This window comes from Phalacrocorax aristotelis, chromosome 1, assembly GCF_949628215.1.
Source record: "Phalacrocorax aristotelis chromosome 1, bGulAri2.1, whole genome shotgun sequence".
NCBI lineage: Eukaryota > Metazoa > Chordata > Aves > Suliformes > Phalacrocoracidae > Phalacrocorax > Phalacrocorax aristotelis.
In genome coordinates this window covers 214188797-214209628 of record NC_134276.1, presented here as the reverse complement: position 1 = coordinate 214209628, position 20832 = coordinate 214188797, and the positions used below count along the sequence as shown (strand labels likewise).

The 20832-nt window shown below is 47.6% G+C and overlaps 2 protein-coding genes across 5 annotated transcripts in view; one reads left to right on the top strand and one right to left on the bottom strand.

The window, feature by feature from the left end:
• Positions 1 to 14751, top strand: part of LOC142051914 (store-operated calcium entry regulator STIMATE-like) — a 37399-nt gene extending 22648 nt beyond the window's left edge. For 2 of the 4 annotated variants that reach the window (XM_075081657.1, XM_075081658.1), the window contains exons 5-9: positions 4963 to 5075; positions 6183 to 6266; positions 7337 to 7453; positions 13317 to 13445; positions 14095 to 14751. In XM_075081657.1, the coding sequence (XP_074937758.1) occupies positions 4963 to 5075; positions 6183 to 6266; positions 7337 to 7453; positions 13317 to 13445; positions 14095 to 14208 (557 nt within the window). In that variant the 3' untranslated portion in view covers positions 14209 to 14751. The remainder of the gene's footprint in view (positions 1 to 4962; positions 5076 to 6182; positions 6267 to 7336; positions 7454 to 13316; positions 13446 to 14094) is intronic. The other 2 variants (XM_075081659.1, XM_075081660.1) reach the window with 1 other exon arrangement.
• Positions 14752 to 17008: 2257 nt separating this feature from the next.
• The window catches only part of ITIH5 (inter-alpha-trypsin inhibitor heavy chain 5), a 50835-nt gene continuing 47011 nt past the window's right edge, over positions 17009 to 20832 (bottom strand). Inside the window, exon 14 of the mRNA XM_075081656.1 lies at positions 17009 to 19680. Within this exon, the coding sequence (XP_074937757.1) occupies positions 19382 to 19680 (299 nt within the window). The 3' untranslated portion in view covers positions 17009 to 19381. The remainder of the gene's footprint in view (positions 19681 to 20832) is intronic.

Sequence of the window (20832 nt, the reverse complement as noted above, 5' to 3'; positions counted from 1 at the left end):
TGGGGGAAGAACCTTTTCCTAATACCCAACCTAACCCTCCCCTGGCACATCTTCCCGCTATTCCTTCTGCACATTCTTCCTGCCATTCCCATGAATGGGAGAGAATCCTCTCCCATCCATGCAGCAAGGAATCTCTGGGCAGCACTTGATCCATTAAAGACATTAAGTTGCATCTGAGGATCCCTCATGATGAGGTGCGTGGTTAGCCAGGATCAGCTCAAGTTTTCCAGCCTTACTTCCTAACTGTGGAAAGAGGAAATGTGGCCAGTCTCTCATGGACTTGTCCAGGGACCACACCAAAGGCTCCCTCTTCCCTGATGAGATGCCAATAGATGGTGACTTGTGTGTTACCGGCATTAGTCAGAGTTAGATGAATTGGTGGTGAGTTAGACTTGGATGATGGCTGCTCTGAGGTGGATCGATGGTCCTCGGACCCCAAGCCTGCTGAGGTAAGGAGCAGCCAGCTGAGCTCCTTGGTGAAGAGGACATGAGCCAATGTCTATTTATAGCTGAAGTCATCCTTGCAGCCCTGTGGTCCATGCGGCTGTTTCATTTTCATCTTTGTACTGAGTTATTTTGGTACAGAGCAGCATCCTGTCCTTGGGAGACCAAGGTGTAGTAAAATAACTCTGGAGACACCCTCTGATCTTCCTGTTGGGGGATAGAAATTAAGTCCTGTCTAATTCTGTGCTGCAGCATGGATTCATGTACAGAAGCATCTCATCCTGTAGCCTGAAAACAAAACTCAGAGTGGAAAAAGAGGTGGAAGAGGTTGCAAAACAGTAGGAATTTTGAGCTGCTTAAGGTGATAGAGCAGATGGCCAAATCTGGCCTCTGCGTAGGTCTGTGGGTCTGTTTCCGTATCCTTCCACTGTCTATCCTGGATGTGTAAGAAGTGCTGATATCCTTCCAGCTGTGGAATAGATTCACAGCATCATCTGTAGGTGATGCAGAAAAGACCGGAGTGAGAAATGTTCGTATTTGAAGCTCCATGCTGCGATGGAGGCGCATTTGACAAGGTGGGATGTGGTGGGTGGTAAGGGGTGCAGGTCTGTCCTGCTCGGTAGTGCAGGCTTGCTGTGCCACTTGCATGTGCCCTGTACACTTAGCCAGTGAAGCTGGCCTAACTGGGGCAGGCCTCTGGTCTCGGGGAACTGGGGTTCCCTTGGTGGGATCTTACAGTTGCACACTGAAAACTGTTCTCTAGTGAATGGAGCAAAGGTTTTCCTTTCCTAAAGGTTGCCAAACCTCGAGAAAACTCAAGAGCAGTTTGATGGCTTCCTTGTTCACTGGAAGTGAAGCAAAAATTTTTTGGGTGAAGAGCTGTTAACCTTGGAGACATGGGCAAGTCCATGCCTAGGGTATGTTAAGAAGCAGGTTGTCTTTTCTAGTGTCTGTGTATCAGCCTGGTTAGCCAAAACCTGGCTAGGGCTGGCTAGTGCACAGTACACCAAATGAAGAACCGTAGCCTGCTGTTTGTCATGATGGATAGTAGTGATCTCCTGTCCCCAAAGGGGTGTGAGGGGATAGGTATTTAGGAGAGATCTCAAACTTGCTGCTGTGTTTTGAGCATGCTGAGATGACAGAGGGAAGTGTTCTGCAAGTGCCTTTGCGACCGCAGCGCAGGAGAGCCAACTTGCAAAGGGTGCTGTGGCTGTTCATCCTCTCTCTCCACGGGGGATGGAGCACAGCTGATAACAGAGAGCAAAAGGGAAAGAGTTCAAATGCAGGAAGGACACAATGGATATGTTTGTTTTCCTGTTTTGTTTGTACTCCAAGCTGTGATGGGCGGTGGTAACCTGGGGGTTTGTAGGAGAATTGGTCGGTCTTAGGCTATGGGGCAAAAAAGCACCACTATACCTAACCTGTGCCAAAGACAACTAGGCACCCGAGTCTATCGGGGGAGGCTGTCCATGCTCAGGAGGATCAAAGGCTCTCTGACACCATCCTTTAATTGCCAGCTGCCTATAACACTGCTCCAGTCTCCTCCACAGACCACCCATTAAGCTGTTGCCTGCCAGGGAGCGGAGACGTGCGCTTTCTGAAATCCTCTGCGGGCTCTGCTGGTTGCACTCACACGTAACCTTCCTGGCTCCCTCTTCCTTTCCCCTCTCCACGCGGTTGCCTGCTGGTCTGGCACGCTCTGCTTGCTGTCCTCCCAGCTCAGCAGCCTCCCTGCATCCCTGGCCTCCCAGTCCTTCCCTCTCCCCTCCTTTGCTTCCTTCTCAATCACAGCTTGAGCAGTTAAAAAGCTGGGATGCAAGGTGATCACTCTGAGGTCTCTGGCATGGAGACGCTAGCTGGATGCCTCTGCTACTTAGCTGTAGCTTTGCAATGAGGCAAATGTTTTGGTACATTGCTAACAAATGACAGAACAAGGATAAATATACGTGCAAACCTGTTCTGCCCTTGCTGGGATGCAGACACCCCTAGAGCTGGGCTCGGCTGGATAACAGCTAAATCCTGGTATGCACTGCTGGTCTCAGTGGCTGGAGGTTTGCATAGTGGTTTGGATAAATGCGCTTTTGCAAACAGCTGGTGTTGTCTTCCCCTGCCACATCTCAACAGTATTGCACTGAGAAAAGTGGAGCAGAGCTCCCAGTCCAATGCCATCTGAGACAGTACATTGAGCATTGGCGTCTCGCGGTGGGTTGGGTTCTCTTGCACAGATGCAATTCCAAATTCCATCCTGATTATGCTGGAAATGAGTGTTGCCAGGGGTTATCTTTATATTCAAGTGGTAAGAGGAAATGTTGGAGCTTTCCTAAGCCAGATAAGTAGCTCAGTTTTGCAGACCTGAGGTATTCTGATGAGCCTGGGAAGATGATAACCAGCTGGCAGGGAGTTTACAGAGGGCTGAAGGAAGCACATGTAATAGATATGGTACCATTATCATTGTTAACAATACAAATACGCTTTTACTTATTACTTGGTGAGTACCCCATTGGAAACATTCATATTTAATTAGCATTGATTCTTTTTGAGTCAATTGCGCTAAAACCTGGGGCGATGGAGCCCCTGTCTCTTGCTCAGACAGCGAATATCACATAACCAGCCGTTCACTTCATCAGCAGAAAAATTAATTCTGTTCAGGACTGGAAACTTATGCTTCTTGTATTAAAAATGGTGACCAGAAATTTTCAGACTATTGCTGGCAACTGGGTGGGTAGGCTTGGCAGGGAGCAAATTGCAGGTGATGTCTTTAATGATTGATTTATTTTTACTTTTTATAGAGGAGTGTGCAGGATACTGACTGGCCCTTGTGTAGGGGTGGGTCGGTCCAGCAGTATCTTGTTTTGGGGGTTGTTATTGGGATTAGCTTTAATTCAGAAAAGATTATCAGTCTGCCATTCTGGTCAAAACGCTCCACTATTCTATATGCTGCTCCTGCAAGGCTCCTATCCATTGGAAGGGTGCTGGAAAAGCTGGGGGGGACCCATCTCTGCAGCCTTTTCTGTGTTTGTCAAGGTGAAGAGAAACGAAATCTCTGGTACCTTGACAAAAGAGTACCAGAGAAGGGACAAGCCAAATGGCTGATGCCCCAAAGCAACGCAGGCTTGTAAGGAGCCATTTGAGTAGGATGCTGAGATTTCCGAGCTTTCAAGCTTTCCCTATATGAAGGATTTTAGTGGTCTGTGCTTTGAGGAGATGGGATACTTGCCCTCTTGCACGAGCAGGGCTTCCTCCCCTGAAATCCCTGTATCCATCCAGCCCAAAGCAGCTCAACTCCATGGGGAGGATACTGGCAGTGCCCATCAGTGCTTGAAGGAGAGGGGAAACATGCGTCTCCACAGCTGTGTATCCTCCCCAAAGGGAGGAGAGCATATTTGTTAACCAAACCAAGATTCATAGAAGCTGATGCAGTCTTCTTGGGGTTATCAGGAATGGCTTTTCCACTATGCACTTGTGAAATTACTGGGCTGTGGCCCTTGCGAGCCCAGGAGTGTCGGCGACTGCTGGCGTTGCTGGGTAAAACTGGGGAATTTCAGGTCTTCAGGCAGAGCCAGAGCTGTGTATCTCTCCCCTTTTACAGAAGCCGCCTGCCTTGTAAGACATTTGTAAGAGTTTTGCTCCAGTAAAGTTATTAATCTAGGAACGACAGGCAATGGGGAAGGAGGTGCAAGGCAAGAAGGGTTTTGGTGGTGGATTTCAGAGGCAGGTTGGTGGAATGGAGAGTGGGACAGGAGGCAGATAAATACATAGTGTTAGCATCTGCTGAGTAGGTAGGAAGGGCTTTTTGAGTGGTGTCTCAAATTTGTTACTTGCTTGCCCTTCGAATTAACCAGAGGCCTGGTTAGTTGCCGTCTCCATTTCAGAATCAGCCCTAAAAGGAATAGAAAGAGTATCAGCTTCTAGAACAAAAGGCCAGTGGGGGTAGCGGTGTACGCCCTGTCTCATGAGGGGGAGCTCTCTTGCTTATAGCCCTGTTCAGTTCAACAGCACAACTGCAGTATGGAAAACAAACAGCTGCCCTGATAAAGGGAGCCTGCACAAATGGAAGTGGGTGCACTTTTGCCTTTCTGCGCTTATTTCTCTACATCAGTTTGCAAAGATGTAAAATGAGCTGCAATTAGTAAGGAATGCAACTCTGCTAAATTTTCTCTAATATAAGTCAGATTTACATTTGGTTTTTCTGTTGTTTTGTTGTTTTTTGGTTGTTTTTTTTTTAACTGGAAAGTTTTGAGCTTAGATCTTGGTATATTTTGATCTTCCATGGAGTAATGACTTGTAGACTCAGCAGAGACCCCAAACCTTTCTATCCCAGGCATGTGCTCCTACAGCTATAGATAGAAAATACATCTGTGAAGTTTAAGTTCAGTATTGAGTATTTGTCTTGCTGCAAAACTTGCAGTATGGAAACACTTCCCTGTCCCTCTAACCAGCTCAGGTATCAAGCATGAGGCAACTTTCCTGCGAGGCTGTTTCCTCCTCTGTCTCAGATTTAGTATGCTGTTTTCCCAGGTGACCCTCCACAAGCTGCTGCCTGGATTGGCCAGTGTATCCTCTACTTGCTGATAATGGTTTTCGAGAAGACTGTGATTAGCCTAGTCCTGCTTATCCCTGGTTGGACAAAGGTAAGCTCCTGAGCTGTATTTTTCTAGCCACAGCTGTTGTGGCTTGTTTCTTGTCAGCTTTGCCTTATTAGTGGTCCCCATCATCATAGGTCTTTAATCCCTATGACTAGTTGACGTCTCTCTGTAATCATTAGCTGTTACTTAAGTTTGCGGAAACAGGACTTTCATAACAGTTTGGCTTTTGGTACATTCTCTTGTCAAAAGCGAGTGGAATAAGATGCTGCTTTAACTTTCTTTTCCATCCTTGGAAACATAAAATGGGCTGGGCTGGAAGCTGAGCTACTTCAGTTCTGCTAGAGGATTTCTACATTATCTTGTGAAGTCAGTTCATGTTGCTGTTTCATGATCCCCTGCCTAAATTAGGGGGACTCTTGGAGGTTAATCTGGAAAGAACTATCCCTGTAGGATGCTGTCCTTCCCCTCCCCTGACTGCTTCTGTATGCTAGCTCACGCAATGGTAATTGTGTTGATCGTGAGTTTCTCTGTTAAAAAAGAAAAAATAATAATCCTGCGGCAATTGTAGCCACATACCTGGTGGCAGGTAGGTATGATGGGTATAAAACCCAATTCTGCGTGTTGATGGGTAACTCGGTACTGAGTGCATTTACACGTGGTGTCCCATACCTCAAAGGATGATGTGACTTCACTGAGGAGTTATTTACAGCCATCTGGGAGCACTTGTCTGTTCCTGTTAAGGGCTTGTCCTAACTCAGTAGGCTACAGTGCTGCCTTGGACACAGACATGCTGTTCAGCAGCACGAACTGCGAGATCTGGAGATGCTGCTGGATTCCTCTCTGCTCTTACCACGCATGGCTGGTGTCCTTATTTTGCAGCTAGGCTCCAAGGAGCTGAGCAAAGGCCCGCTGGTTGTCTTGGATAGTTGAACTGAAAGACTAGAAGCACTTACTTCTTGATCTGTACAAAATCCTGTGTTTGGCAGTGGGGCTAAAGGAGTAGCCCATGCAGCCTTTCTAAGAGCCGGGTTAAAGCAGAGGCAGCAGAGCCCTAGCTGGGAGACTGCTGGTGTAAGAAGGCAACCAGTTTGCAGCAAAGATCTCACAACAGAGCTGTTCAAGTAATACTTCGAAATGTTTTCTCCTCTGCAGCTTCAGCAGATCCTCCTGGGTTACATCGCAAACCCCCAGCTGGAGCTTGTCCTGGTCATGTTTGTTGTGCCTTTTATAGTCAATGTAAGTGAGGCCTCTGCAAGCGCTGGGTGGGGAGGCTTGGAAATGACGGTGCCCTCCTCAACGGGAAGCATATGCAGGAACTGGCTTGGGGCAGCCTTGAGTAATTGAAGTGGCTGGGACAGGGTGGAGGGGAGTGGAAACAAATGTACTTGTTGTCATGAGTACACAAACATGTCACTACTGCCCTGCCATGGTCTCTGTTCCTAATTCCCGCTCCCTTGGCCAAGCTGCTGGGTGGCTGACTCTTTGAAGAATGGGGCTCATTAGCAGAGGGCTGCATCTTGGCATGGGGATGCCTCAAAGCCCTGTAAGTTCCTTTAGGATGGCTTGTCAGTGGTGACCTCTGGCAACCTGCCGATCTAGCCATTTGGCTAGACTTCAGTTTGTGTTTACAGCAAGGCAAGGTGTTCAGGTTACCCAGAACTATTGGTTTGGCCAAACTAGTTTTGCAAAGATCTCTTTAAAGCTCAGCTTTTTCCTGGTTCCCCTGATTCTGGGTAATCCTTGACCTGCTGCTTAGTTCCTGCTAAGATGGGAAGTGAGAACAAGACGTTAATATTCAGATCCCCCCGGCCAAGGAGTGAGTTGAACTCTTTCAGTTTGTGCCACGAGCATTGCAATGGATGCAGCGTTGGCAAAGCTGGGTTTACCTGCCTGTGCTACCGGCCTCTCTCCCCAGCCCAGGCTGCATTTCCTTATTTGGAAGCAAACTCTGGTTCTCAAAGAACTGACCAGTGACTGATGCAGACAGAGCAGGTAAACCTGGGGTGGGGCTTGGTTCAATGGTCATTTCCTGATAGATAGTTGTCCTGTCATGGTGGTGGGGGTTTTTTGGTCTGATTTTTTTTTTCCTTCACTGGGTCTTCAACAACTATGGAGTCAATAGGATCTATGTGGAAAAGGATCTCAGGAACGTGGCTCATCCACCCCCATGGATGCACTTGATGCAGGGTTACTTTAGATATTAAATTAGGTTGATCAAGGCTGGACATCTGGAGAAACCAGAAGGAGAAGAATGACTTTATATTTTGGTCTCTGCAATCTGTTCATGCAACTTCTTTCTTCCCAAGGCCATTATGTTCTGGGTTGTGGATAGCTTGATCATGAGGAAATATAAACAGAAGAACACCCTGGACATCAGTGGATCCATAGAAACTCCTCGGACTAGGAGGACTGGGGAATCTCAGGTAAGACCAAGGATGCCCTGTGTTTGAGACCAAACTGCAAGCGTGTGGCATGGTCTGCGTGCTTCACAACAATCATGCAACATACCATCAAGGTGCCTAGGCTGGTGCTTCGTGCGTGTGATTGACCCTGCTAGGTCAAACTGACTTTCCATACTTATAGCTGATGTCAGAGGGATGTTTTCTGGGATGATCTGGCCCTGTCTAACAAAGAGCAATATTACAGCCTACCAAGCATTGCTGAAATACTGCCCTAAATGATGACAGTATCTTGCGAGGAATGAGTTAACTTTTGCACTAACCTGTGTGGGCCTGTTGGAGTGGCAGGCTGAAGCTGGCGGGTACCTCCGCACTGCTTCTCTCAATTTTCCCATTTTTAATTGTAATTAATCTTAGCTTAGAAGAGGTTGCTTTCCTGACTGTAACTGATAGCATCCTTTTTTAGAGGACAAGGCCTAGCTGGGAATCCTGGTTTTGTCAGCGTTTGGTACATTTTCAGCCTGATGATGGCCCCTTAGCTTAGTAGGAACCTGTATTTATTTTTTTTTTTTGTAGTCTGAGCTTGACACCTAAGTTACTGGGGGGAGGAGGTGCTCCACCCCCAGCAGACTTTGTTCTTAATGACACATGGTTTGCCACGCAGGTGGTGTCTGTTCTTCTCATCAGCTTTTGGGCACAGACCACAACCTGAGTCACTGGGTTGAATTCCCTTCCTTCCCTTGCACCCAGACACTGTTTCAAAGTGCTTTGTGTATGACTGCTGATATATCCTGCAGTTCACTGGCAAGACTCGCTAAGATAAGATAGCTTTTGGCAGTCACAGGCTGGCTCCTGGAGTAGCTTCTGCTGAGGAATTAAGGATGAACAGAAATAGCTCTTGCTTTCTGAGAGCTCTTTTACAAAGAGTAACCCTGCTCTTTTGATGATGGGTGGGATGGCCATTTATTGGTGATATTGCAACACACGCAGAGGTAATAACATTTAACAGCGTGCTTGGCAGTCTGCACAGCAGCCATCGCTTCCACGGCTCAAGGGTGCAGTGGGGAGGCGGCCGCCGCTCAAGGGGATGCTGTGTTGGAGACCTTCTCCCTCTGGCAGGGAGGGCAGGCAGATGTGAGCAGCTGTTGAGACAACTGAGTCACTCCTCCTGGCCCGGCCTCCAGATAAACAGTTGTAGCTTGGCGAGGTCTCCAGAAACACACAAACAGCGTGCCGCCGTGAGTTTCCCGAGTGATGTGTGTGGTGAGGGCACCCTCGAGAAATCTTTTATTGTTTTGGAGAGAGGAGGTACGAGAGGCTTGAGCTGGGCAGTACCAGTAGGTCTTGATAGTTGTGCCCTGAAGCTAAGAACTCGTACCCAGGATGGGAAGGTGGATTAACTCTGAGCATGAACGTCGTCCTGGTTATGGCACAGCCCTGGTGTCTTAGTAGTGAGTGATGTTCAAGAGTGGTACTTCCTTGAAAGAGCTAGGTTGGAGATCTGCTCCAACTGTAGAAGTGGTGGTGAAGATCTGCCTTACTGACTGGATCTGTTGGTGTGCTCTTGAACGTTTAAGACTGGTTAAAATTACACCGGCTCAGAAACAAGGGTGAGGAGGTGGCATCTCTAGTTGAGACGCCAATCTTCTTTCCAGCCTTTCAAACCTACACTTGGAGCATTTATCTTATAGATGCTTTGCTGTTGTGGATACACAGATGGTGTATCATGGTTAGTGTGTTTTCTACAGAAATGGAACAGATTCTTGACCTTACACGGCTTAAGGTGGGGCAAGTGTTTTTTGGCCTCTAGCTCAGTTTTGGATAATCTGAAGGGAAGATATCTGTTAATCTCCAGAAGCTAGGAAAGGCTTTTCTGGTAGCAAAACTAGACAGGTTGTTTGAAGTGGTGGAAACTGGACTCCCGCAGTCTGACTCTTGTTGTCAAAGGCTTCTTCTGTCTTCCAAGTCCTTGACTTTTTCTCAGATAATTTTTGCTGAGACCTTCAATGTGAAGGTCATCTGTCCGTCTTGAAACCCTCTGATCCATCACTGCAGTGGAGCTACCAAGGGGACCTGGACCAGTCTACAGGAACTGCCTCCTTTCTGCTCAGACATGTTCCTGTGCCCCTGGCCCTACAAATAGTTTGGGCAGCGAAGGCAGCTAATGAAGAAATACAGAAGTGGGTGACCTGCTTTTCCAACTCTATTTCTTGGCACTGGGCCTTGAGGTATAGCCATAGGCTTCTGCTTGATGTGTTAACTTCTTAGGCTATGAATTAAAGATCACGTTGGCTGGCTGGACCTGACAGCTGGATTGGTTGGAATTTAGGCTCAAAAACAGAAAATTAGGGTTTGCTGGGTTTCTTGCTACTAATAACCTGTTCAGGCGGAGGAATTTCTTCCCTTCCTGCTGCCCCATGGGGAGGGAGGGAAGCTGAGAAGCATTTCTGTACAGGGCAGAGCTGGCTGAGGCTAATGTGTCCCGCAGTTTATCAGGGTTCATCAGGGCTGTCTGGCAGCAGGCGCCAACAGCTCCCCATCATGCTGCCTTCTTGAATTTCAACCCTCTGCCTATATTGCCAATAAAGAGTGTCATTATTTTCACTCAAACTAGCAGTTTGTGTTTGGAAAAGGAAGGGGAGAAAGGAAGGAGAATGGAAAGGGTGGGCTGGAGTTAACCTGTTAAAATCCCACACTCAGTATTTTCTATAGGGAACAGCAGGAAGACTCGGCTCTGTCCTTGGCTTGGTAGACCAGTTGGGGAGCAAGAAGAAACCCAGCAACCAGCAGTCCTGCTACTGGTGTCACCTACTGACTCCATGGCTGCAGTGTAGACCAAAGAACTGGCGGTCTCTTGGGGATTTAAGGCTCTTCTGGTGAGCCACAGATGTGACGAAGGGCCCCTGCCTGTAATGGAGCAACTGCTGAACTTCTTTTACACTGAAACTCTGAAAGGGACAAACCCACTCTTATGGCTGGAAGAATTTCACCATTCCTTCCAAGTCAGTCTTAAAGCTTTCTGTTGTTTCGGACTTGTGCCCTGCTGTGGTAAATCTTCACCCAGTCTTTTTTTTTTGACCTCTCATGGGATGGAAAGAGATCTTTCAAGGGTGCCAGTCTGAATCCAGTGCTGTACAGGCTGGGAAATGTGTTCATCTGCGTGGCCCTTATTTCTGGTTTGTGTGTGTCCTGCCCTTGACCTGAATCTCTCTTCCCTTGCCCTTGCAGGTGCCAGTAAATTTTAGATCTTATCAGTGATTTGTTTCCTCCACTCAGGAAAACAACTCTGTTTTAACAATGTTTTATTTGATCTTTTTTTGAACTTGTTTCTAGGGTTTTTTTTTCCCCAAGAGTGGTGTGTTGAGTTTCTGCTCCTTTTCTGAAGGCTTACATTTTCAGCGATGAGCCTTAAAGCAAACTTTGGTCTTATAACGGTGGTACCTGTGAGAACCATTAGGGTGAAACTAGAGGCTAGTTTAAGCTTGGGAGGAAAGCTAATACACTACATGGGGACCTGCCTTTGGTCGGCACAGAGTTCAGCACCTACCTCCGTTCCCTTCATAGGAGCTGTGACTTGGCAAATCCCTAGACTGAAGATGCTCATGAATGCAAATACCTACACTTCTTGCTTTTAAGTATTGAGGAATACTCCAAGAAGGAGTTTGATTTGCTAGTTGCTTAGCTGAGCTGATTTTTTAAATGGCTGAAGCTCAAGGTGAGCTAAGTGTCCTGGCCCTTACAGGGAAGCTAAATGAAGGTGGGCACAAAGGTGCATCTGGAAGGAGACTTTCCCACCCTACTGACTCATTAGGATCTCATCTAAGCCCAGATGCAGGAGGACAGTAGGGTGGTTCCCACCTCTACACCAAGCTGGTGGAGCTTTAGGCAAAGGGGTTTCCACTGCTAGCAGGGAAATGGCCCCAGAGCTTTGTTTTACAACCTGTGTCATGGTTCCCATCTGTCTGCGCAATCTCTCTCTCTGCCACTGAGATGGCTTGGTTACCCGAAGGGTATGCTTGGATGGAGCACCAAACCACTAGGCAGCCTCTTCCCCCAGACAGGAGGGGTTGGCAGAGCACATGGGCAGCCCTGTTTCAGTAGCGTGACCCATGTTGTTTTGCAAGCTGCTGGCCTCCTGGTGCAGTGAGGAATGCATGAAGTATTTGAGGACTGCTGAGTGAGACAGTAGCACATTGTCCTGGGACTAGGAAAATGTGGTCCATTCCCAGCTGTGCCACCAACCCACTGTGATCCTGACCTGGATGCATCTGCAGGGGAAGCGCCTTGTCCAAGTTGTGCTGAAAACTCCCAAACTGGAGTTTGGCTTGAAAAAAACATATCTGAGGGTTTGTCCCATGACTGTCATAGCAATGAGGTGCTGCCTTGTGATGAAGCTCCCTGAGGAATCACAGAAAGGTTACTGGGAGACTGTTGGCTCGAGCAGCTTCATACAAGTGGTATGGTGGGCAGGTAGCAGCCTGAATGGGTCTGGATGCACAACACTTAGTGCCTGCTCAGTCAGCCATGCCTGGCTGCAACAGGATCTGAGTTTGCAGCTGAAACCCACTGAAATTACCGGTTCTTTAGGCCCCAAAATTAGCCTGTTGCAGCCTGTCAGAGTTCAGTGAGTTTATAATGCTGAGTGTGACTAATTATCCACTCATTTTTTCAGGTTCAACAGCATCACAATATTAATATGTTAAACAGAGGAAGTACTTGCTTGGAAGAGGTGAAAACTTTCCAGTGTGTGTTAGAAGCAAAAAAAAAAAAAAAAAAAAATTCCTTGAGACCAATGGGGGGGACACGAGAGCTTAATCTGATCTACTGCTATCCTTTGAGTGTCTGATGTGCTGCTGTGAAGATAACAACATCAGATGGAGGGGCTGGAGGGTGCGTGAGGGTGGGGAGGGAATCTTTCCCTGCGGCTCTTCTGCTCCTTTGAAGTCAGTGACTCACTGCAGTTTGTTTTTCCTGGTTCGTTGTATTGTTGCTGTGGTGACTGGCCTGGTGGCGCTGCCTAAGTGCTAACAAGTGGAGGGCATGTTATTTCACAGCTGTGCCTGGAGATAGCCACGGATAAGACTAATTCCCCCATGCTCCTGGTGTTGCCCAAGCTCTAGGACTGGCTGAGCTGCTGGGGGCGCACTGCGAGTGAATGTGCTTGGCTGAAAGCCCACGCACCATCCCTTGGCGTGTGCCTTTGAGCTGGAAGGCTGATGTGAGTCAGGCACAGGGAGGCTTCACAGTGCATTGGTTCAGCCTTTGGAGCAAAGTGGGGTCAGATGGGGCCAGGGCTTGGGTGGGAAGTCTGTGCTACCTTGCTGGAGGAAGCTGTGGGGGTGGTTGTGGTAAGTGCCACTTGTCCCTGCATCAGCCATGAGCTAATGATGCTGTTTGGTTCTTTAATGGACAAGTGGAGGAGGGGGAAAGGGCTGCTGGCACTGAAAATCTGGGGAAATAAATCTAGAGGCCTTGACTGTGCTGTTAGGCTTGTGCCCCTCTAGAGTTGGGGGCTGAGGTGCCAAGGACCTGGCCAGGCTTCTGATGTTGATGACTAGTGTTTACCAGAAACCCCGTGATTCGACTGAGACCCTGAGTACTGCTGGGCAAGACACAAGCTGTAGCACAAGGGTTGATGGCACTTCAGCTGTGCTTAGAGGTACCTGCTGTCAGGGGTAATGACAGTAGGGCTTCTCTTGCCCAAAGCTACGTGTCTGAGATAAGAAGAAGGGGTAGGATGGGGCTGAGCAAAGAAATCTGTCAAGCCATGAGTATTACTCATGCACACTGCTCGTCCGTCCAGCCTGCTGGCTGGCATGGGGATTCAGCTCTTCTGCAGTCAGTTCAGCCATAGCCCAAGTAAAATCCGGCCTTTTTCCTCTTCCAGATGATGTGGCTTGGAGGATGCCCCACGCGTGGCTCTGTCTGCATCATGCAAACGCTCCAGGCCGATGGCAGCCAGTTAGCTCAAAAGAGCCTGTTGGTAGCTTCAAGTCTGAAGTTAGCTACTGAGAGAGTAGGTGTTCCTGCAGGCCACGGGCAGCCTTCTGATCATGCAGCAAAACTGTGGGCTTTCTTACCCAGAGAGGTACCGGTGAGAGGTGTCAGAGCTCTGTTTTGGCTCCCACCATTCTGACTGAGCCAGGAGCTGCTGCACCGGGTAGAAATAAGATGCTACCAGGCTAGGGCACCACTCCTGAGCTTGCTGGCCTTGGCTGAAGCTTATCCTGTAGCTCTGCTTGCCCTTCTGGCTGAGCTCTGGACATAGCAAGCAGCTGGCGGCCTGGGAAAAGGTCTACATTTGGTACAGCTGTTGTACAAAAACTAGGCCACATGTTTTTTAATCTCCACTGAGGCTGCAGCCTGGCCTGAACATGCATGTCCATGTGAGTCCTGTCCCACGGTGAACAGAGCTTTTAGCTGCCTGTTCCCCTCTCGAGGTGGGGGCGGGGGGTTGGGTGGCCAGATCATCATGGTGTCTGTGCCCAGATCTGTCTGGCTGTCATTGGAGAGATGGTCAAAGTGACCTTGAGACCTTTCCCATCTGCTAGAGAGTATGAGATCTTGAAGCAGACCCCTCAAGGTGTCCTTGACCCCTTCAGCAAGCAGTGTCATGAAGAGCTGAGAACTTTCACTCCATTGGATCTGTCTGTTTGCCTTTCTAGGTGTTACTCTCTCCAGACATGGATTTTGATCAGTCTGAAAGCGACCAGGATATTCCAGGACTCCAGGGAACAAACCAGAACATGAAGCAGCCCAGCTATGAAGTGGTCATCTGACAGCACTGAGACAAGGGAGGTGGAGGAAGGGAAGTAGCACTGTGATCCTTGAGCTGGCCAAGGAAGGGCAGGGTGGGGAATTCTAGTCGATCCCTATGGATCTGCAGAGATCCTTTTGCCTGCCTCATCTAGACTTATCCTTCTGCAGTTGTGTCTCTGGGATGGTATCTGGGCATCCTGTACAGGCTTGAGCAGTATCTGCTTTACCTGCTTGACCCTAACCTGTACACACGCAGGCACGTTGAGGTTGGGGGTATGGATATGTACTTCCCCTGGCTGGCCAGCTGGGTGTAACGTTGTCAGGGCTAGAGTCTGCAATCAAAAGATTGTCTGCTTTTTTAAATAGAAAATAAGGAAAAAAAGAATCTATCCTGTACTACCTGAACTGCGACACTTTTATATGCACAATATTCAGAAGAATTGGTTTGCAATATGTATTTAAATGTCTTGAATTGGGAAGATTGTCTCAGTGGGTCTGATGCTTTTTACAGTTTTATAAGGAATGCAATAAATATTTGACCCCAAACCACTTCATAAATTAAATGCCTTCATGTGTGTAATGTTTTGCAAAACCCTAATGCTCCAAAGGGGAGGAAGGGGATCTGTTGAAATCCTTCCCGACCAGTTCCTCACAGGGCAGATTGTCTTTCTGCAGCAGGGCTATGCTAGTAAACCTACAGAAGAAGAGCTGAGCCCCAGTGCCCAGTTTCTGTAGGTGGGCTGTATGAGCCCCTTCAGTGCAAAGACCCGATGCAGCAGCATCAGCCTGTGCTGGACTCCAGACTGGAACAGACTCAGAGACCGATCCCAGTTGCCACCCTTACAAGTGAGTATTTACCGGGAACTAGAAGTTGACCACTTTCCTTTTGCCTAGTTTAAAATAAACATATCTCTGCAGGACCTGATTCAAAAATGAGATCTGAAGAGTCAACTGAAGCCCCACTAACCAGCCCTGATCTTCTGGGGGTAAGGGAATGGCCTCAGGGAGGACTGCTGCAGGACAAGACCCCTGGGTCATCCCAGATCTGGCACCTTTTGCTCCAAGTGTGAGGGCAGGGCTTTGCCCTTGCTCTCTTGTCAACAGGCTCTATTAGTCTATAAACACACAAAAATGCAAAACACTTTGCAGCTCTCCTGGGGGGAGGGAGAGCACAGCGCAGCTGCATGACGTGCTCCCAGCCTGGGTGCAGACATACAGCTGTGATGAGACCTACAGTGAGTCCGGGTGGGGGGATAGTCCTCAGAGCAGGGCCTGATCCAGGACCCACTGAACCCAACCGTTAGACCCAGCTGAGCCATAGACAGGCTTTGCTTGTTGCAAGACAGTCCCTGGAAGTGTTGGGCAGGAGTTATCGTTTATTTTCCCAAGAAAATACTCTCTAATAAGGAGTAGAAAATAAAGGATTTGGATTTTCTAACTTATATGGATTTAGACTTCTAAAAGCTGAGCTGAGAGCGTATGAAGTTTTTCTTGGTTTTGTGGTTTGGTTTTTTCCCCCTAAATTCAAATAGTTTAGAAGCATTAGATGCAAATCAGCGTCTTGCATGTTCCTTAGTGAACTAGACATGCTTGGCTACACTTGCAGCTGCACAGCCTTGTACTGTATCTCTGTAAATTACGTCCTTTTTTGTTTTTTCCTTAATGAAAGGTCAAAATCCTACTTGTGCCAGCACATCCAATGGCTTTTGGAACACAGCTCTCTGAACAGATCATTTATAAATGCCTAGTGAAATCAGTGTCACAATGCAACTTCTGCTTGTCTGGCAGAGTTCTGTGCTGGTAGGGGCTGGAATAACTCCTGTGCTCTTTAAAGTCTTGACCAAAAAAAAGGTTAATACAGATTCCTTATTAGAAACTTGCTCCCTATATTGAGGCGTACTGATATTTTGGGTGTTGTCCTTGCTATAGGGCTGCACAGTGCAATGCTGCAGTATGTGAAGAGCGCAAACATAGGCACAGCAAAGTCCTTGTCCTAAAATGGAAGGTGAGCGTCGTGATCTTCATTCTTGCCCTCAGTTGAGGCTGGCTGAGAGGGCTTGCTGTAGGAGGGCAAGTATAATGTGGAGGAAGGTTATCCCTCTCAAGCGTTGTGTAGCCTAGTGCTGTTTCAGCAACCCTAAATTCAGGAGTCCTGTTCCCTTGTCTGATACGGTGGTGTGCAATCATTTCCACTGGTCTCCAAAGTGATTGCTCAGCCCACATTCCTGGGCTATCTGAGCAGCTTGCAATCTTTAACCATATCACGGCAAAACCAAGTGCTCTGTGACACTCAGAGATGAGAACAAGTGTGTGCTTGTACCTGCAGCTGTCGCAGTGCACCTCCCGGGACATCTCTGTGCTACGACAAAGGGCCGTGAGGACGAAGCCTGGACACAATCTCTTTCTGAGAGAGGGAAGTGTTGTGATGCCCCCTTATAGACAGGGAAAGCTGAAGTTTACAGTCCATGACCTGCCTTTGCTTTTGCTGCTCTTGAGGCAGCAGGAGCACAAGCTCTGGTTCCCCATGTCCTGTGCTACTGTATTACTCTTTGGTTAAATTCTCAGGTTTTCTGTGGGAGTAGACCCCTGGGGTCTGTTCGCATAACACACTTCTTGCTCCCTACCAGGTGTCTAGAGGCTGAAGAATATCATTGACCTTTATTTTTCTGCTAAAATTACTTTAGTTCCTAACCTATTGTTACCTCGTGAATGGTTCTTTCAGCCATCTGGTAATATGATTTTGTCCAGCAGCGTAAAACATACATAACCTTGGCTTCAAAGCTCATTTTATCTTTGCCAAAGGAAAGCTTCACTGCAGTGTTCACTGTAAAATATTTATTGTGAAATGGATAACTGGAGCCTTAACAAGAACTTGAGTATATTGCTCCAGGTGCTTCATGTGGCTGGGAAGTTGGACATGATCATTGTTGTTTTCAGGCCTTAAAAGAAAAATGTTTTCTTGGCTGGAGGAGGAGGAAGAGTAATGATGCACCTGAAGCATTAGCAACATGTGTGTGTATATACATGTCTATATACAGGAGAGATGAGAGGAGAGCCTAAGCCAATCGCTCCCCTTAGCAATACACTTGAACAGCAAAATGTGGGAGGAGAGTGAAGATTTCAAAGGAATCCCTTTCAGTAATGACAGTATGAAGAAGACACCTGCCAAACCCTGGACTGTCTAGAAGTTCACTGCCACTGTCTTGTTCACCCTGTGCTAGGGAAATAGGAGGGTGTTTGGGAGTGGGCTGGGTGAGCCTCCTACTGTCTGCTTGGGTGGAGAAGTCAACTTCACAGATGCTTTTTTCTCATCTTATTCCTGGCCATGAGCATTAGCATCTTGGGTTATTGCATGCTCAGGCCTGTGCTGAAGGTCTCGTCTTTGGTTCTCCCTTGCAGGAGAGCGGTTTCTCAAGATAGCTGGGCCCCAAGCAGTAGTTTTGTCTTTATGTTTAGTACCAAAGCATGAGCCTTGGCATGAGTTTTGCACTAACTGAGCTCTCTGTAAGGCCCTTCCAGAGTGCAATTAAATCTAGCTGGTTGCTTTCAGCTGTTTCCTTCTTCCCCTTGGCACATGGTGTGAATAAGTAACCATGCTCACTACCTGCTCTGCTGCCACAGTTCTAGGAGTACTAACTTGATGATCAAGCAACTGGAAAACCACCACTCCATCCCCAGCAGCTGGAGCTCCTACAGCAACAATATGATTTAATTTTTAAATATGCAAAAAATCAGTCAAGATTGAACATTTTTCTGTAGGTTTCTGGCAACTCTGTTTTCTCCTAACACATGGATATTATTTAGCTCCTGGAGCTGCTTCCACACCCACCCTCCTCCTTTCAGTTCTGGAAAGGCAGAGCATGAGCTCAATTTGGCCTTGCCATGTAAATGTCTTTGTGGTTGTCAAAGTCCTCTTTGGCCAAGCTGTCTGCTAAACAAACTCCCCTGTGGCTGAGCTATAGCATTATTCAGTGGTGCCTCACTTTAAAATAGACTGCAGCCTTGTAGTTTGGGTTGAGAGGTTTCTCTGCAGAGCAGCAGACCACCTGCAGTGGGTGTGGCTGGCAGACCCTTCTGTAACCCCCTGCTGTGTATGGACTCCTGTAGTGTAGGGAAGGAGAAGGAGCCAGGGAAATTGGGATGAAAAGTTTTTGACAATTTGAAGTAAAGACTTCCTCCATGATTAAAAAAAGCAGCTATATATGTCTAGTCTAAATTCAAGAGGCTGCTTTCTAGGGTTGTAAGCTATCCCAGGTGCTGGCTCGTCATCCTTTAGAGAATTTAAATCTCTGCTAAGCAGAAGTGATGCCTGCTCAAGGAGGTGGCAGGTCTGTTGGAAGCTCACAGTGGAACTTTGTTTCTGAGGGAGTTAAGACTCAAGAGATCACTAAACCTGCAATGTTATTTAAATGAGATGCTGCGTGGAATGGGAGCCTGCACCACTCCTGTTGCTGCTGAAGATCAGAAGTGCCTTTTAAGCATGCAGCCTGTGCAGAGAGACAGCAATAAACAACAGGAACGTTTTCACCACTGTTTTAAGGGTCTGTAGTGGTTCGGGGAACATCATGCTTAGTGGCAAATCCAGACCCCATCCCAATAACTGAGAAAGCAATACCCTCTTGTGGCCTGTTGATTTAAGGTTTTGATTTCTTTGTTACCTCTTTGATGCTAACGGGTCACTGCGGATGAATATCCACCCACCTCTCCCCTCTCTCTCTTTTTGCCCAGGGACTATGGTTGGAGCAGGTGCTCCAAGTCACTTCTTTGCAAGGTGCGTCACCCAAGGTTGTCTCTCTAAATAGGCGCTGTGCTGTATGATGTGTGCCTCTTGCTGGGTGACTGGTCAGCTCCTGGGAGTATTGCACAGATCCCTGCATGGGTTTATTTTAAGGCCAGCACCTCTCTGTACTGCTTGAGATATGTGCTGGCCCATTTCTCCCTCCCTCCCCACTGGGAGAGCACCAGTCACACCTTTAACCGTGTCCTCAACCCTTCCCCACAAACCTCCTTGTCTTTGGGAATTTGATGAATGATGTTCATCTAGCATGAAAGAGAGACAGCTGATTTCCAAGGGCAAAAAGCCTTGGTTTCTTTGGCACCAAAAAGTAAAGAAATATAAGTTGCCTAGCTCTAGAGGCTTCAGAAGGGAACCGCTGTCACACACGCTGCTGCCATGCGTTGCTAAGATTGGTCTTAAAGGCTGTTAATCGTCCCAAAGCTGGTCCCTGTGTCAAAAGGATGAGAAGCCAGATAGTCTTTATAGTTCCCATCGATCAGTTTGTCTGCATTGTTTTTGGCAAACCAGCAGTCAACTTCCTGCTGGCCATTGTAGATCCTCCTCTGCTTCCACACAACAGGAATGAGCCGTCCCTTCACTTTCAGGGTCGTTGTAGGGTTTGGCTTTAATGCTTCAGTCTGGTTCTGACCAACCTGCTGATGACTTGTGTTTAGAGATTCCTGAAGGAGTTTAACTTCATGGTTCAAGAACTGACCTGCAAGGCAAGATAAAATAGACTCCGTGACTGGCTCTTTTGTGCCTGTTTATAAGTTGTTGGGTTTGGGTTTTTTCTGAGGATTCTTGGCATATGGGGTTGTAAAGGGCTGCTTTTCAACAGCAGGATGAATCTAGGTCCTGTGATTCTTTTCCAAATCTCACAAACATAGAGATAAGAATAAAACCCTATTTCTTTTTTCACTCATCAAGATACACTGGCTGAGCTAAAGAGCTTTTTGAGCTGCTAAGAGCAAGTTCCCCTCTGTGGGCGATGGTTATTAGAGGATAATATAACCCATAGAAAGCCCATCAGCAAGCAGAAAGAAGATCTAGGCTTGAAGCTCCAAGTTTTCTTCTGTTGCCTTCTTGGGGGCAAGCTCTTTTTGGCCAAACCTAAGTGTGGATTTAGAGGTTTGCATGTGTGAGCAGCCTGAATCCAAAACTCCACTCCTGAAGGACCATTTCCTGCTTAACCTAGGGGTACCTGAATGTCGCAGAAACTATGGCTTCAGTCTTAGAGTTCTGCACCTCTACATGACCGTTAACATTACTACTTCCCGTTGACTGAAAGAACCCAACCATCTAGACATTCTCTGAGACTTCCTAAAGCCCAATTGCTCTCAAAATGTGGGGGTGGCTCTTCTTTCACTTCACGTCTGAAAGAAAGGGGCCAGAGAAAGTACTAATGTTTCTTGTTCTCAATCAGGCCCATGTGTAAACAGCTCAGCCCTGTGAAAACAGACCCTCTGGACAAGTGCAAGTGCAGTACTTGAAGGCTAAGCCAATGATCTCTGGCAACATCCCAGCTCTGGGACTAGGGCTCTCTTTCAGAAGCTGCAAGACCTCAGTCGACTGTCCCCTGTGCCTAGAGAGATTCAGCCCCTACCTTGCTATGACCCTGAGAGCCCATTAGCAGCTGGGCTATTCTGAATTAGGGCTACTGTTAGCAAACCTCTTATTGGTGCCTTATTCAGGGTTCTTGTGCAATATTGGTTTTCTCTCTCCATATTGGGAACATCAGGCATGTGTATTCTAATGACAACTGTATTGAAGAATCGTAAAAAGAGTGGAAATGTGAGAAACAGGCACACCCACATAGCTAGGATAGTGGGAGATAGCTCTTACAGGAAAAGATGGGAGAGGAGTTGGT